At 48.1% G+C, this 17510-nt stretch overlaps 2 protein-coding genes across 7 annotated transcripts in view; one reads left to right on the top strand and one right to left on the bottom strand.

The window, feature by feature from the left end:
* The window catches only part of TLL2 (tolloid like 2), a 321269-nt gene that overhangs the window by 219405 nt on the left and 84354 nt on the right, over positions 1 to 17510 (top strand). The gene's annotated exons all lie outside the window — the stretch shown is intronic.
* PDLIM1 (PDZ and LIM domain 1) overlaps positions 1 to 17510 on the bottom strand; it is a 45718-nt gene that overhangs the window by 2012 nt on the left and 26196 nt on the right. For 4 of the 6 annotated variants that reach the window (XM_049809811.1, XM_049809816.1, XM_049809812.1 and 1 more), the window contains exons 4-6: positions 10275 to 10465; positions 3641 to 3795; positions 814 to 931 (exon numbers count right to left, since the gene is read on the bottom strand). In XM_049809811.1, coding sequence (XP_049665768.1) covers positions 814 to 931; positions 3641 to 3795; positions 10275 to 10465 — 464 coding nt within the window. The other 2 variants (XM_049809814.1, XM_049809815.1) reach the window with 2 other exon arrangements.

Below are 17510 nucleotides of genomic sequence, written 5' to 3'. Positions count from 1 at the left end.
TCTGCCAGTACTTGGTGCTCTAGGCATGCCAGGACCATGCAATCACAGTGTAGTGGGCCTCAGCAACAATCTGATACCTTGTGGTGGGCAGCACAGGCGAAATCTGAATTGTTGCATGACAATGCAGGTGGTCTACCAGCACTTGACTGCTGGAGTCAACCGTTAAGCTAAGGATGTTGTAGGGAAGAATTTGTGGTTAAGAAACTGAACGGCAAATTGAACACATGGGTTGGGTTCTCCGTGCTGTCACAGTTATGGTACAGCAGCTCTGTATTCAACCCATGCCCCTGCTGTGCTGGAAGTTGGACATACCCACATAAAGACAACAGAAATGTCTACATAGACACAGAGGAGGTGTGCAGTCCTACAGCACAGCAGGGAGCAGAATGCAGCTCTCCTGGTCCACATTGCCTCTGACCACCAAGGCAAGTCACCACTCCGTGGCAGGGAGCGCCACGACATGAAAAGCATTACATACATAGGCCCTGAATGGAAAGGTCATTTTGTTTCTGGGTGCTGTAAACAGATTTCAGGTAGGAAGCAAAACACTGCAGCAACAACTGTTTTGAGATTTGTCTCATAGGGACTTGCTTTGGTTTCCATTGATATGGATCTTTAGAGGGAAACCCAACTCCTGCCTCACTGTGGGGAACTGCAAAGTTAGCGCTGTCAAAGCTGGTAAGAATAAATGTGCCTTGAGCCAGCTCCTGGATGCACTGGATGTGGATAGGTCAAGTGTTTTGGGTGCAGCACCTAGCCCCACGCACAGGCATGGGATGCTCAGCCTGCAACCCCAGGGACAGGCTTACTTACACAATGCCAGATCCACACTTCTCGCACATGGGCAGCTTCTGGGCATTTCCAATCGATGAGGCCACCTTTGTGGTGGGAGCTTTGACGCTCCTAAATCCAGATGGTTTGGTAGGGTCTCCTGGGGGTGGAAGGAGAGTGCTTCAGAGCATGTGAGATGTGCGGTTCTAGGCTATTCCTGATTGCCAGATTTGGGCTCAGAAAGAGGAGGTGGGTGCGCTGGCAGACTAGGGAGGACTGTCAAAGTCCTTTTCCAGTCTGCTGACTGGTGTACGGTGAGGCTGGCTCCCCCAGGACTCCTGAAAATTTGGTTAACAAACTCCGTGTTCTTGCAAGGCCCTGGGACACTGGGGATAACCTCACGCTCTCCTGCTGCTCTGTAGCATGCTCCAGGTATCTCCCTAGTGCAACCTCTCTGGGGCAGTGATGTCCTGCAGGTCCTTCGCAGGAGAAATCTGCTGACCTGGATGCCTACAATGCCTAGATGCAGGATACGAGGCAAGCCTTTAAATATCTGCAGTGAAAAAGGAGCCTCTTACAAAATGACACCACTGATGTGACTAGTCTTGTCTTATGTATATGACTTCTGCAAGAGGTTGAACACCAAGAAACAAGGAAGGAGGGCTGCAGAGACTCCCACGATGTCTCACCAGAAACAGAGAGGTCGATGGGCACCTCTGGGAGGGACACTGATAAAACCCAAACCAAGAGCAACTGCAATGGTTGTTCCTCGTGTAAGGGGAGGAAAAACCTTCCAAAGGCACACCCTGGTGACCAGCAAGGTCAGGGACACATCACAGCCCAAGGCAGCATCACTGACAGAAGAGCTGAAGGAAAAAGGGGGAAACTGCCCACCGCACCTCCCTGTCACCACTGCTCACCCATGGGGCAGGTGATGCTGCGTTGCTTTGCCTCTGGGACAGCCTTCAGCTCAGAGGTTTGCACCCATCTCCATGCAGAGATGCTGGTCCAGAGGTGCAAGTTCCCCACTGGGGGCTGCAGCCCATGTACCCTGCAAACACAGCAGGAAGCACCTGGCCTGTGACAGAGTTACTGCCAGTGACCCTTGCTGGGAAGGAAGCAGCAGCAACCACAATCTCAGGCTCTTCCCTATCACCTCTGCTTACTCCCTCTGCCTCAAACAGCAGTTTGCTAATATCAACAACATTGACAGCATGTTTTTAAAGCTCTCTAAAGGATCAACTTAATCAAATTTCCACAGGAAACGTAACTTGTTCCACCCTGTGAAATGCCCTCCACCTATGAGTGCAGGGTCAGGTCTAAACACAGACCAGCTGTGGTGCTTCCACACACCAGTGACCACACACAGCCCCCATGTCCGGGGCCAGGCTCTCAGCTGGTGTAAGTCAGTGCAGCCCATACAGTCAGTGATGCCCCAAGGGACTTGTCCCAGCTGGGGAGATAACTCCCTGCTTCTACTCACAAGCCATGGCCTGAAGACAGGCTGGGAGAAGCAGCCAACCGATGTGCTATTTATCACCGCAGACATGATCTGACTCAGCAGCAGCAGTGTTTCAGCCTGGCCAAACGGCTGGCAGGCAGGGGCACTGCTTCCTCAGGGACACACGTTCCTCTGAGGCTTCGTAACCCCCCCAGCCCCGCTCCGCATGGGTGATTATCAGCTCACGGGAGTAATGCCAAAGCCTATCCTAGCCCGTGATGGGGCAGGCAAACCTTGTGCCAGAGAATCCCAATAATGCTGCAAATCTTCAAAGAAAGATAAAACAGAAAGGCTTTTGCTTCTTATCTTCTTCAAGGCTACTAAACACAGGGGAGGACCTTGGCTGCCTGAGAAGTCTTGGCTACTCCAGTCCCTTCTATGCAGGAGCTGAACCCTGAGGCCAAGTTGCAAACACTCAATATTTAAAAGATGCTTTCAGGTAGGTATTTCAGCAACATATTAAAGACTCCAAGATCCTGGTTTCTTTCTTGCTGTTGTTTCCTTATGTTCTTTGTTTGCTGTTTCCTTACAGATCCCTCAGACCTACCACACTTGGCTGATCTCTTTCCCTTTGTGGCAAATAGCACCAGGCTTTTGTTGGATGAAATTGAGCGTACCACTGCCAAGCTAGTAACACAAAAGACAGTCTCAACCGGCCTAAGGAAAAAGAAGTAATTCTTGGAATCATTTTCCTATTTATTTGTTTATTTTATTTATTTAAGGGGAGAAAAGGGTACAATTTGGCCCTCACTTAAGTTAATGGGCTTTTTTATCTTAAAGTCTATAGCCCTGAACTGCACAAGTCCAGATGTCAGATCAAGAATGCCAAGCAGAGCAGTTTCAGAGGTTGAAAGCTATGAACTGCTTGCTGTAACCTAGCTTCTATATTTTTACATTCAGCTGCAGAAGTGGATCCTTCTTCTTGTGTAGCTGAATGGAGATCAGAAGCTTTAGAACTCAATGAAGAGCACTATATCTTGTGGTACTTTTCAAAGTCTTGAATTTAAGATGGACTTTAATCATTGAATATTATCTTAAAGGGGCAAAACTTTAGAAAGTATAGAAGAGGTTTTTGCAACTTTTTAATTTCTTTCTTGATAACTAAATGTTGTAGGGGTTTATTTCTTGAGCACTCAATGAGTATGGGCCCACAGACACTGAAACTAATCAATGAGAGAACATTTAGGAGTAAAGCTAGCGAAAGGGTCTGTAGGTTTCTGTAGAAACCACCTACACACACTACCTTGAACAATCAACAGCTAAGAAAGGAAAATAAAGTTTTAGATGTTACCTTTAAACACTGTACACAGACCAAGGAATGGCAAAAGGGAAGAGCACACTCAGATGAGGTGTGCAGTAAGTGCTCACCTTTCTCTTCTGACTCCAAGATCTCTTGCAACACGAGGAACGAAGCAGACTGCCTGGGTGGCTCATTTGACTCTTGATTCTCCTGGAGCATCTTGTAAACCTCAGATTCTCTGTCTATGACAATGCCGCCTGGGGGCTGGTTATGCTGATCTAAACTGAGGAAGGAACAGAGAATACCCTTGTTAAACAGCTGAAAACTAAAGCCAGTCCCTCTAGCAAAATTTTCACAATGCATCATACGACTGAAGAATGAACGTGCAAAACAAATGCACAACAGGATGCCATAAAACATGGAAGTGCTAGATGTACTCGCACAAGACAGCTGCAGCCCGGGTGGGATCGGCACGCTGGGCTATCCGCATACACTACTGTTCTCGCTGACTGCCCCCAGCCAGTCCTCAAGTGTCCTCCCTGCTTTGCAATTACTATATACTCCAGAAATGAAAACTTTCTGCCCAGGAAATCACTGCTCTGTTAAAAGGAAAATAAGGTATTCATGTGCTGGGATGGGAATCACACATGGTAGCTGTGCCATCCAGGCATGTTCCTTGCATGCATAAACTTGCTACCTTACACCACTGTAAATCTCAAATTAAATTTATTCCATTAAAAAGAAATCTTTGCAAGTACACTATGAATTGGTCCTAAAGGCCACCTTCACAAAGTAACAGCTGTAGGATCTAACTAAAAGATCCCCATTAGCAATAATTTAATTTGGTTTTCAAGTGAGTGTTATTATTTCCATTTTATAGGTGGAGACTCTGAGCCACAGCGCATTTACAGCATTTAAATAAGGTTAACAAGGAGGTCAAGGGCAGAGGAGATTTCTGCCTGCTCTCCTTTCAGCTGTCTCCTGAGGTGCTGCTGCTGCCGCCGTCACTCATGTCACGAGGGACTTGCACCCTCAGCCTAGAGCCCAAGGTGCTTCAGGGACAGCCTTTCACAGTGCAGGGTGGCTGAAAGGGTGGTCGTTGTGCCACTGGAAGGATCTTTAGGGGAAAAAAAGAAAAGAGGCTGGAGGCAGTAGCTAGGATGTTCTCCACATCCAGTGGATACAGGATAAACTACAGGCTTAAAACTGCAGGAGGATATTCAGAATATCCCTTGGGAAAAGCTTTTCAACAGACAGATACTGAAATACCAGAGAATATTGCCATGGACAGGTGAGCAACCTCCATACTAAAGGATTTTAAGAGTCTGGACAAATAGCTGCTGGGAATGATTTAAATCAATGGTTTAAATTGACCAAATGCTGGGCTAGGGGATGGACTAAAGGACACAGGAAGTACCTGTCTGCATTACATTCTGTGGCTCAAGTGTCTCTGGAAAACTGAGACAACTGACAAGTCTCCTCTGAAAGGTCAATTACATAATGCAGCCTTATAAATGTAAATGGTCTATTAGGTTTCACCATTCCTGCACCCTGTGATTGCTTGAAAAGTACATAAACATCCTGAAGTTCAGACTAAATTGCAGAGGGAAATCTTCTTCTTGAGGAGGCAACTGCATACTTTCCATGCCAATGTGCAACTGAGTCATCTGGGATTTACTCTACATAATACACTGTTCAAGCATCAGAGGTAAAATCATCACACATGTTATAAAATACTACTTCCATAAAAAGAATTTCATAAAATGTTTCCATCCTTAGTAATTTTCAGTGGAGTGGGAAGCACATTAGACTTGCAAGCAGTTGAACCCCTGAAGCCTGAATCTGATTTACCGAAGCCTCTCACCCAAAATAAAATAATGATGTACCTTCTATTACACAGAAAATGTCCTAGGCTATCCCAAATGAATTCATACTCTACATTACATTCATCTTATGTAAACTCATATACTCCCACCACTCTATCCACTCATAAAAACATTAGGCAAGAAGCCTTTCATTGCAGTTTGCATACTAAGAATGTTTCACTAACATGCATTCAAAAAGCAAAGACAAAATAATCTTAAAGAGCACTAGAGTCAACCAAAGCCATCACATTTCAACCATGCATTGTGACAGTGTGGAAAACATACAGATCAGCTCTCCCAGGTATGCACCCTATAGATATACTTGCATATATAAGACTTCTGAAAAACTATAAAAAATAACCCCAAATCCTAGAATTTGTACCAGCAGAGTGAAATACCTCAACCTGTCAGGGCAGAAGGCTATGCTGCTCAAGGGAAAAAAACCCCCACTGAAAAGCACATGCATCTTTTGAATGGGCAAGGCCACAGGCACACGAATTGTGCCTGCAGGATAATAAGTCTCTGTATGTCAGCTGATTTATGGCACCTCCTGTTACACAGGTACGTTACCTGCAGCAATCACCAGCAAGTGGTGTCCTTTTCCATGTGCAGGAGTTCCCTGACAGAAACTTTGTAGAGGACAACCCCAACAACCTTTACTGGATTTCAGACTCATGCAACTGTTACTGGATCTCACTGCTTCTACCATGGACAACCTGCAATGCTGATTGAATAACACTGGATCACTGAGCTTTGAAAATTGGCAAGAAGATGGTAATAAAAACCATAAAGACACAGTGTTGCACAGCATCTTCAGAAAAGCACAGCTTATTCTTTACTAATACCATTTTACTATTTTATGCCAGCACATTTTGTAAACTTTACAAGAATCTCAAAGCTGGGCTACAGGAAGGCCCAGTACTTGGAGCACTCACTTTTGCAATGAAACAATTGCTGATACTTGGGGCTCCTTTGTGAGTGTTATCAGCTGTCCAGACCAGCACAGCCAACCAGCAGAGTGTGACCGCTTCTGGCATGCGTGGTATCAACTATAAGCCAGAGCAGTGACTTACAGCAAGTAACTGGACTGAGTAACAAGGCAGGAGTAAATCCACAGCCTCCCATTATCTCTTGGCTGCTGCCACATGGCAAAGCTCGGCCGTGTGGGTTCATGGGTGAGCGTGCCAACTTCTCTACTTTGAAGCATGTGGTGCTCAGCCCAGGGGGGTACTCTGAGCAGCTGAGGAGCTGTGGATCTGGCTGTGCCCTTTTGCTCTGTCCCACAGAGGCCATGGGACTGACCACCTCCCTGGACCACATAGCGGGATAACTCTGCTGAAGGTTCACATCTTCTGAAACAATTCAGCCTAGATTGGAGTCCTCCTGTGAGATGGCTAAACGTGCTTTCTGCTTCACCCATCTCAATACCAAAGTCCTCCCCATAAACCCCTGTGGGCTGTCATTTAGAGGCACAGGCCAGCTGGTTCCCAACTGCCACAAAGCAAACACCAAAGAGCACCCAGGCCTTGGATGCTGAGGCTCTCCACAGGTCCTGCAGACCTCAGAGCATGTTGATCATCCTCCGCTCCTACCGGCAGAGGCAGCCCTAAGAGCAGCAACCTGTGCAAACAAGCGGGCAGGGGTGGGGGGACAGACTGGGATCTCCATGTGCCTGGTACCTGCCAAGGCTGCTCCAAAATCATGAGTGTTATCAGCCAAAGATGAAGACCCATAGGGACCTGCTTCAGCCTGAAATGAAACACGCCCAGTGCACACCCATGGCTCAGACCACAGCCAGCAAAATAAAAGCAGAAAGACAAGTGCGGCAGTTGCAAACAACAACAGTTGTTTCAGTGGAGGAGAAACACCAGCTTTCAGGATAAAGCACTCTCCTGCCCCCAGCAAATCCATCCGTTGCAGGTGGCTCCTCCAGGAAAGCCACCAGCTGCTGTCAAGGCCCTGCTGTATGGGTGGGCGGGGGCAATGGACACACTGACAGGCTGAAATCATGTTTTGGTGCTTCCTGCAGTGTTGGACACAGACACAATGCAGAGAAAGCTCCTGTGAAGAATCATGCACTAATGTCAGAAAGGTGAAATGTAAACGACGTTTTCTTGTGACCGGCCAACACTGTGAGCCGCAGACAGGGACAAGGCACTCGTGGATGCCAAGATGCAGATGAATGGATGTGCCGAGCTGGCCGCAGAGGCAGCAGGCAGGTTACCTGGGGAAATCGGGGCTAACAGAAGAGATCTGCCCCTGCAGGGAATCCATGATGTTGCTCTGCGAATAGAGCTGCAGGGGAGAATTGAACTGCACATGCAGCACTTTGAGTCCTGGCACTTCCACTTCCACGGGGCTGTTGGGGCAGACCTGGGCCACGTGCTTCAGCTGCTCGGGCCCCACTCGGACTTGGCTGGGGATGGAGGAGGTGCTGTGCCTCCGCTGCAGTGGCTCGGAGGTCTGCGCCTGCAGGGGTTTATAGACAGAGGCGAAGGGAGCCTGCATTGCACTCGTTGGCGATGGGCGGCTATGACTCCACGTGTTCACACTGGGCAGCTTGAGTTGTGTTTGTTTGGGGCTTCATTTGGGTTTTACATTGTGGAATTGAGGGAAAAATGCAGAGGAGGAAGAAAGGAAAGAAGGAAGAAATTAATGAAGGACTAAACCAAATACTCCAAGCAATACAAGCAGTTGCAGAATACTGTCTGAGGGACACACCACTGAATACATGACTTCATATTAAGGGTTCTGGCTAATGCTGTGGCTCAGGTCTCGCACTCCAGGTCTGTCCACGCAAAAACTAAAATGCATTCACTCTACTGATAAGCAAATGCAAGGGTTGTAAAAGCAATGAAGACATGGCAGCAGGGGTTTCACTATGAACCAGCTACCTGAGCACACACTCATGGTCCCCCTGTCCAGCCAAGGAATGCCACCTTCACTGCTGCCCTTCCCAAAGCTAGCCTGGGCGCCCTAGCAAGGGGTAATCCCATCACCTTCGATCCCAAAACAGATGTGCTCAGCAGGGGGGCTTCTCCCTGCCTTCCCCACCTGTTTTGCGACACCAAATCTAGTGGAGATGTTTGCTGCTGTTTCTGTCTGTACGACAATCCTACATTTATATCACACACCCTCTAAGGAATGACCATGGACCAGGTTCCCGTGGCACTTCATCATGTGCAGTGGCAGGATCAGGCTGCCAGGTTCAGAAAGGCTGTGTGTCTGCTGGGTGCAGGATGGGGAAGCAGATAAATGCCAGGTAAACCCAGAGCAAGGTCGGCCATGTACAAACAACTCAGCAAAACAGATGGGAAGGAATTTAAAGCCAGATGGAACGCTGTGCGAAGGGAGAACCTATATATCCTGTGCTTGTACACTAGGGAGACCACAGTGGGGTTTTAATGGCAGGGTGAGGCCCTTGGGTCTCACTGAAAACCAGCAGCAATTCATTTGCTTTTGATGACTCTGTAAACAGAAGTGTATTAGCATCAAAGGTCTCATCCACAGTCGCCCCAGCATTCCTCTGCAATTTGCTGTGTTTCAGCAAGGGAAAGATGAAAGAGATGTCATGTACCCCACACGCAGCAGGGCTGGCAATGGATCTTCCATTGTGCTAGGAAGAGCACAGTGAGCCACAGCATTTGAAGAAACCCACCTCTTTGCTGATCCCTGCAAGAAAAAGGGATCACCCACAAGTTTCCAGCAAAATATACCCGGCTTCCAGAGAGTGCTCTCACCCGCAGAGGACTCCAGACTTAGACCAGAGGTGGTATTTGACTGCCAAATGGTCCCATCACATTAAGGCAAAGTCAGATTTCCTTTGTCCTTGCTCTGCCTTTGCTCAGCCCCTGAATGAGGCTGCTGCGGTCTACCAGAAGCAAATGAGGAACAAACATCTGTCACCTCATCTGCCGGCTGCAGCACCATAACTGACTAGAAGGGCCCATGCTGCAGACAGGGCTGCCAGTGCAAGAAGCCTGTTTCAGTCAGGGGCAAGTTTTCAGGCTTGCATTAAATCACAATCTCAGGTCTTTGTGCCCTGCAAAAGCAGAGGCTGACGTTACTTTTGTCTGCCCATTCACAAGTCAGGAATTTAGTCAAGTATCACCTAAAGCACTGGTCTTGCAGCTTTTGTTGTAAAAGCGGCCAAAGTCTTCCAAGCAGTTTGGTACTGCTAGGCAGAGACTTAGGGCAGTTAAGCAACCTGACCAGCCAGAAATATTTCAGATAGCTCCTTGTTTATTGCTCCCAATGAAAAAAATAGGAACTTTGGACTCCTGGGATAATGTCTTTGATGAAGCTCAGTTGCAACCACAAAAATCAATAGGCCTTTATAGGTTGGGACACTTTCCAATCCCATATATAAAATTGCATAATATTTCATCTAGTTTTAACACTCTTTGTGAAAAACAAAGTTCAATAATATAAAAAATAGAAAGATCCAAACTTCGGCAGAGCCTGCCTAGGAATCCCAGGCCAGCCAGGAAAGGGGACGTGTGTGCTTCCTGTGCTAGCTGGTACCTTTCCTGCCCAGCATTGCCCCCACAGCCATCACAAAACGCTAACTTTACAAAGTGCTTGTAACAAGCTATCAGGCACCTGTTCAGACCAGCAGGCTGGTATGTCATGCTGAACGCACGTGGAAACTGCATTGGTCTCTGCTAAACAAAGAAACACAACAGCATTAATTTAATTTCTGCATCTTGTGAAATGTTCCCCGCTCCTCCGAGCCCTGCCCCAGGAACCACATCCACGCTTGTGCCTCTGCTCCTTCCCTTGTCCTGAAAGAGAGCTTTTCTGGGTTAAGAAATTGGTACCTTCACAGTGAACTCACATCTTCTGGAGCCTTCCCCTGGGGGCCTGGGCAGGAAGGGGAGGCAAGGAAGATACTTACGGCTTGGTAGGCTCCAGGGCCCCAGGTGATGTCTTTGACTCCACCGCACTGTTGAAGGTCTGGATGTTCTCTGAGGAGTAGAGGCCTGCTGGGCTGTTGTACTGAGCAGTGATCACTCTGGGGGCAGAAGCTGTGGCAGCAGTGAAGGGCACCGCGCTCCGGTTGTGTGCACTTCCTATGTGCCTTATTTCCTGCATGCAAAGGAGCAGAGGCAAAAATCAGAGGTGCTCAGGCGTGCAGGTGGGGTGTGATGGGGCAGACCAGAGCGAGTAGCCACTGCAACGGTGGCCTTTGCGTGTGGTGTCAGCTGAGGAGCACACGACCATGACCACCAAAGCAGGTGAGCACCCTCCCACACATCATGAGGCTCCCTGGCACCTTCCTGGATGGCTTCAGACTGACCTTCAGGACATTTCAGAGTTGACATGCCAGGAACACGAGAGCTCAGAAACACTGCCAGAGCTATTAGCTCAAGGTGCCACTCACCTGGGAGCTCCTGCAAGCCTATGGTAAGCCACAGGACCTATCTTCTCATGCAAGACTACAGATTTTAAGCATTCCTTGCAATTCCTGAAAGCAGGGCTGATTTCTATGGGAAAGTGAAGATGAGGGGCAGAAAGAGGAGCACTCTTCAATGATATCTGAAAGTCTGGCTTTCCTTAGATAAGGGCAACCCAAAAAGAAGGCATTTGTCATTACTACAAGAGCTCTGGAGCATGTCTGCTCCTTCAGCTGAGACTGGGGTTTGCAGCTGTCTCTGATGAACAACTTTGGACTTTCTGGATAAGAAATTCCCACAATAAAGGTGGGAAGATGACCATTGTTAGTACAAAAGACTGTCCAGAGGCAGTGACAGCTAACTGCCAGAAACTTCTTCAGTGCCACAAGTATGAGATATTACCCAGATGTTCTGGGTTTGCTGCAAACTGGAGGCTTCCAGTGGTATTAGCGGATGCTTAGAAACACTGGTTACAATTTAGTAAGAAAGGGGCCAAATCCAGGTTAAATAAAACATGAGGTAAGACTCTTCTGAATCACAGGCAGCGCTAACAAAAATGGGGAGATTTCTAAGCCCCATCAGTTCAGCAGGCTGGGAATTAGCAGCCTTGGGGTAGAGATAACAACACCCGGGGCTTATTTCTCCCCAGAGAAGATGCTTGACCAAAGCAAGGAGAAAGTACAATAGGGCCTCACTAGAGCAGGCATAAGAAATGACTAACATTCACAGAGGCAGCTGAAATATTCAGGGCTAAAAGACAGCACCAAAATGTGTGTTTTGAAATGTTTCAGCCAGCTGTAGAGATTGGGCATAGCTTCAATGCAGGGCTAATGACCAATGGCACAGGATGAAACAGGGCCCTTCTTAACACGCTGGGCCCATGGTTCCCAGCTCTAATTAACAGAACCAGTTCCCTCTCCCACTCCATACAGACGCTGACTTCTACAGCAATGAAGTGAGCCTTCACCGCCCTTTGAACATCTCATGGCATGTGTTTGATAGAGCCACAGTTACAGGATAAACACTCACTAGAAGCAAGTATGACTAAATTCCCCTACAGATTTTTCTTTAAATCACTTTTATCTCCCCAGATTTCCTTAGGCAGCTGGCTAGCACTCCCAGACTGACAGATGGGAGTCATCTCACTTCATGGCACTCAAATGCTATTTATGGCATCAAGCACAGCATAGGTTCTCTCAGAGAAGAACGGCGTGGATCCAAATGCACTCATGAGTTACAAGTCATTTGAAATCAGTGGGGTAGCTCAAGATGTTCAGGTGTGGGGTGGCGGGACTGCTCTCCCACGACTTTCTGGCCGATGTGTATGGACGTCAGCCATGAAGCTTTCCCACACACCAAAGGAAGAAAGACCCTGGAGTAATTAGCTAATCTCCCTTTGTTGCAATATCTCATTCAAAGCACATAATAGCGCTTATAAAAATAGTCTTTCCCATGGCAGAAAGTGTGGATTTTAGCAAAAAAAAAATATTACTTCAGCCTGTATATCACACCATGGGGAAAAGTATCAGTGATCTTGTATCGGCATTATATACACATGCTAGCCCACCATTTGGAGGCTACAAGTAGGAGAGGGTTTCAGACGTGCACATAAATAGTTGATTTAATGAAAGAGAGAGGCAGAAGTTTTAGGCTAAAGGGGTTATACTCTTAGGTCAAATAGGCTCAAAGTTGAAATCATGTCACAACCTGTATTGTGGAAATGTTTAAGTATTAACCAATAATTAGAGAAAGGGAAGTAATTTAGAGGTTCTTTTTTTTTTAATTCTGGCTTCCTAAGAAAGTAAGGCATCTCAATTACATACTCCACATGCACGTGAGCACGTTCCCAGCCCCATCAAGGACCTTTGAATCTGTTAGCCAAGTCCAAGTCACTTTGACAGTGATGGAGGCCTCAAGGATATTTAAGTTTCTACAAGTATTGAGAAAATAGACAGCCAGATGGAGGAGAGACTGAAATCACATTAATGCCTTGACTCCAAGAAAAAGAACTGCAACACATGCTCAGGCCCAGAATCCACACAGGAGATTTTGGCCTACTTTTGGCCACCAGGTAGGTTTTCTGCTGTGTAATAGCATCCAAGACCATAAATGAAGCTTTCAAAAGTGTCAGGTCATCTGTAGTAGCTCTCATGTGGATAAAGTCCACAGACTATAAGGGAGTTTATAACAGGTTAAATAGAAATATCAGTGGAGAAGGTGGTGTCTGAAGATTAGATTAGCAAAATCCCATCTGGAGAACAGCATAGAAGGTGTATAACCCGACAGGCTACAGACAAGTATTACAAGAGCAGTAATATTATAAAGGGCATTTGGATAATCCAAATTCTCCAGCACTTCCTGTCACGCCATGCTGCTCTTTCTGCTCGAGCTGTTGAAGGAATTTGCAAAGAACAAGTGCTTTCATGAACCCAAGATCAAAAGATAACATGTTCTCACTGTCAAATGTATTTACCTAGGGATTTGCCAGAACCGCCAAACAGGCCCTGTGCTGTGCAGAAGTTTTGTTAAAGCCCCAGCTCCTGGAATCATGTGTTTATGTGAGAGTCTCTGACTTAACATTGGGAAAAAAAAAAATCGTAAATATGACACTCCCCAAAACCTGTCCACCAGCAGCCACATGAGAAATGTTAGTAGAAAAACACCGCTATACTGGGTACATGTGTGGGGGCAGCACCTGGTTTATGCAGTTGATATGCCTGGGGTTTGCAGCATCTCTAAGGATGTGGCGTCCGCAGGATCAACACAAGGAAAAGGGGGCAAGCAGCATTAAACAGCATCCCTGGCTGGGGCACAGCAAGAGCAGCAAGCAGTGGGCTGTTTGCAAAGGAAGAACCAGTGGTTGGTCAGACACAAGGACATGCTCTCACCCAGTCAGAGCATGACTCGCTCTTTCTTTGTCAGTAGTACAGAGGAGTGTGACTAATATTAGATCTTTACAGAGACATCTTCAGTTGGCATCTGCAGGCTGATCCGGAACCACTTGCCTCACCCTTCCTGGAAGCCATGGTGCTGCCTCAGTCCCCTAGTGCTAGTCCTGTCTGCAGTGGGCTGCAGTCAGCAGTGAGCAGGGGTACCAGCAGCAGTTATTTTGGTCTGAAGCCAGGGTATGGTAGCTCCCAAGCCTCCAGGTAGGATATTCAAGAGCAATATTTTATCACTATAAACTGATCCCGTGATAGTTAAATCGCTTTGAATGCACAGATACCAGCTTTGCTTCCCTCCTTCCTTTGCAGACATATGTCTCCAAAGGGGCTGGCAGAGTGGCTAGCCCAAAGCTAAATGGATTAGCAACTGCACAAACTTCTCTGCCAGGGTGCTGCTTCTGAACTCAGAGAGGTCTTATCTTGCTTTACTTTCAAAATGAAGCCATTCCTCCAACAGCCCCCTCCCTACCTGAAACTACCTCTGCTATATGAACAAGCTCCAAGTAGCTTTGGAGCACAATCCCATGTGCTCCCAAGTCCTTCAGGCACTAGTACAAATTCCTCCATCCCAGAGGAAAAGCTATTTCCCAATCCCAAGGACAAACAAGGTTTGTAGGACCCCAGCTTCAGGTCAAATATGCAGGTCTCCTGCCAGATGAGTCTTCTGGGTGCTGGCTGTCAGAGGCAGCAGCCCCCTTCGGGAGCAGATGGGGACACTGTCAGGCGCTGCAGGTGCTGCACCGTGGCTCTTCCAGCTGGGTGCCAAGGGGCTTCCTCTGCCACCCTCGCCCTCCCGGCACAGCAGGGAGCCGCCAGACGTGGTGCCAGGCTGCAGGGACAGGGAAAATGTCCCTGCGCTGGGGCAGGAAGCAGATCAACATTTCCTACTGCACCGGCTGCAGGCTGCGTCATGGGGAATTATCTGGGAAAACAATGGCCCCTTCCTCCCTCTCGTCCTGCTCACGCCAGGCTATGCTCAGTGATGCTGAAGCCCAGCTTGTGAAATCCCCACTGCTACATCAGCTGTCACCTCCGTGCCCGGGGCCAGCCAGCGGCTCACAGCGCGGCCATCTGTTTCCTCCTCACCACACACCAGAGATGGACATGGCTACCACCACGGGAGCCGCTCATCTCGGGAATCAGGGCATGGGAGTCTGGGGAAATTCCCAGCTGTCAGCGAGGCAGACAGATGGACAGACAGCCCAGGATGAGCCACCTCCACCAGTTCAGCTGGGGCACATCCCATGAAGCAGGGGCATAAAGCCACCTGGACACCTCCGTGGCCCCATGTGCCCTCTGGCAGGTTGGTGGCAGTCTGGGGTGAGGGTGGGTTCTTGGATCCCATCCGCCACGCGGTGACGTGGCCGAGGCCATCTGGCTGCACTGACCACCAGAAACAGGAAAAACCCAGAGGCTTTTTGTACTCACTAAATAAACTAAACCTCAATATGAGGGGTTGGGCAGCCTCTCCCTTAAGTGGGGTTCTCCTCTCCCCACAGCATGGCCTGAAGGCAGCTGGCAGGGCTGGGGCCTCAGGTGCTGGCTACTGCCCCACTGCCACTGCACCCACAGCAGCCCTGCTCCCCTGCCTGCCCGCCCCCTGCCCCTTCCCCGGCCACCTCCCCACAGCCCCTGGAGGAAAGACAGGTTGAGTACAGAGCCGGGGGCTGCTTGAAGCCACCAAAAACTAGCTTCAGAGGTGGAGTCACGATTTAGAGAGTGGCTAGCATAGTTATTTCCTGAAGCTCCAGCTCTTGGAGTCAGGGGATTCACTCTGACCTCACATTACAAATTAAAAAAAAATTAGCACTCAGGCTTTGCAGTTGCAGGGAAAAGTGAAAGCCCCCACAGCCCCACAGGCCCCTGAAGCATCTGAGCGAGCCAGCAAAACCTGCTGCCCCATTGGGCCCCAGAATCGTGGGATGTTTTGCGTCCCAAGTCAGAGCCCGAAGGCTTGGGGCGGGTGATCCTGGATTGCACACCTCGAGAGCCATGCCAAGAGGAAACAAGATTAAACATTTCTCAGTATAAATGTTTACTCAGCTCTAAGAAAACAGGCCCCTGACCAAATCTCAGCAAACGAGAGCACTCTGGTCCCAGAGGTGGGGAAGGAGAGCAAAGACCAGCAGCCAAGCCCCCCAGCCTCATCCTTGCCCTTGTGAAGCCACCCTGGGGAGTGAAGGCCGTGCTCGTGCCCAGCTGGCATGCTGAGGTGGGAGGCTGCTTTCGCCAAATGTGCAGCAAGAGCTCAGAAGAGCACGTCTTCATGGCAAACTCTGCCCCACACTATGTTTCATCAGCTGCGATCACAACTATTAAGAAGTGCCTTTACTTTCACCTCTCCTTCTGTTATTGTTTGGGTTTTTTCAGCTATGGAAAGATCTTTTGCAATGCTTTGAAATCCAATTAGAAATTAGGAAGGGTTTGGGGTTTTGTTATTGTAGGAGAGTAAAACAACAAGGCTGGCTTCCCACATCCTCGACACATTCCACATCCATGCAGTAACGCCTTTTAACCAAAAACAGCAGGTCATGATATGCCAGTACAGTTCCCTCGTCTGAAACACAAGGTTGTTACTTTATATACCTATTGCTTCATGCATTGCCCACACATGCATGGCCTTATCAAAGGCCAAGCCAGCTACACACCCAGTTTCTATAGCCCCTGCCTTCTCCGTAACCAAGGAGATAAAATACACAAGACAGAAACAATGACATCATGCTGCAAGGACAAGGATGACAGGATGAGGACAGGACAGGCACTCTCACGAAGCCTTGGAAAGACAGAAGTGACTGTGTCTCTCTCATCCCACAAACACCCTCCAGGGCTGCATGTCTGGAGGTTATTTCTCATTTAAGAGAACCCAAAACATCCTCACATTTGAAAGCCTGTATCTTCTGTAGTTAAGAAGAACTGATCTATCTGTCTCAAACCAAGAGTTTTCATTGACATTCTTGAGGGGTGACATTAATACTTGTGCCCGACTGCAAATAGGTATGTGGCCTTCAGGGAGCTGGACAAGCTTTTTTGGAGACAGTCCTGGTGCTGACTGCCCTCAAAGCTGGTTTCTCAGCTCGTTCCCTATATGAGCTCAGTCACCTCAAACAGAGACCTAGGCCCCACTGACCCCAGTGTCCTACTAACACGGGGAGGGGGGGAAAGACAAACCTTCTCTCACAGAGCCCAGGTCTGACAAGACATGGCACAGTCTGAGGGATAAAGAGTTTTATTGTTCATTTTACCAAGCGGCAATACAGCCACACACACCCCAGCACATGGGTCCAGAGCTTAATGCCTGGCCCAGGGTCACCAGAGAGCATGGCAGAGTCTGAAAGTTATGCAGGTCTCTGGTCAGTGTCATCAGCATTAAAATTACCATAGTCGCCAAGTAACTCGTTCTCTCTTATTAAGCAGAAGGGAGAGGCAGACGTGTTATTTTAATCTTTCCCACTGCGATGAGGAAAAGCTCTTGATGGGAAAAATGGCACTAAGCGATTGCCCTTAGGATGCAGGTGAGAAGTGCAAGTGAAATAATTGAGTAAATACACTAAGACAACTGTAATTTCCTTCCCCTGATGTTGCCATGGTCACACCCAAAACAAAGCTAGCTCAGCCACTGAGCCATCACCACTGACAAGCTCCTGCACCTTTTGATGAAATGTGATTTTATCATCACTCTTGCCTCAGTTTAAATTAATTTAGAAGGATAAAGATAATGGTAATGAAATAATAATAAGGTTGTGGCTCCTTCATGGGCAAAAGTCAGCTTAGACAGTGACGTCGGTCTTGGGA

Source organism: Accipiter gentilis, chromosome 9 (genome assembly GCF_929443795.1).
Source record: "Accipiter gentilis chromosome 9, bAccGen1.1, whole genome shotgun sequence".
Lineage (NCBI taxonomy): Eukaryota > Metazoa > Chordata > Aves > Accipitriformes > Accipitridae > Astur > Astur gentilis.
This window is presented reverse-complemented; position numbering and strand designations above follow the sequence as displayed.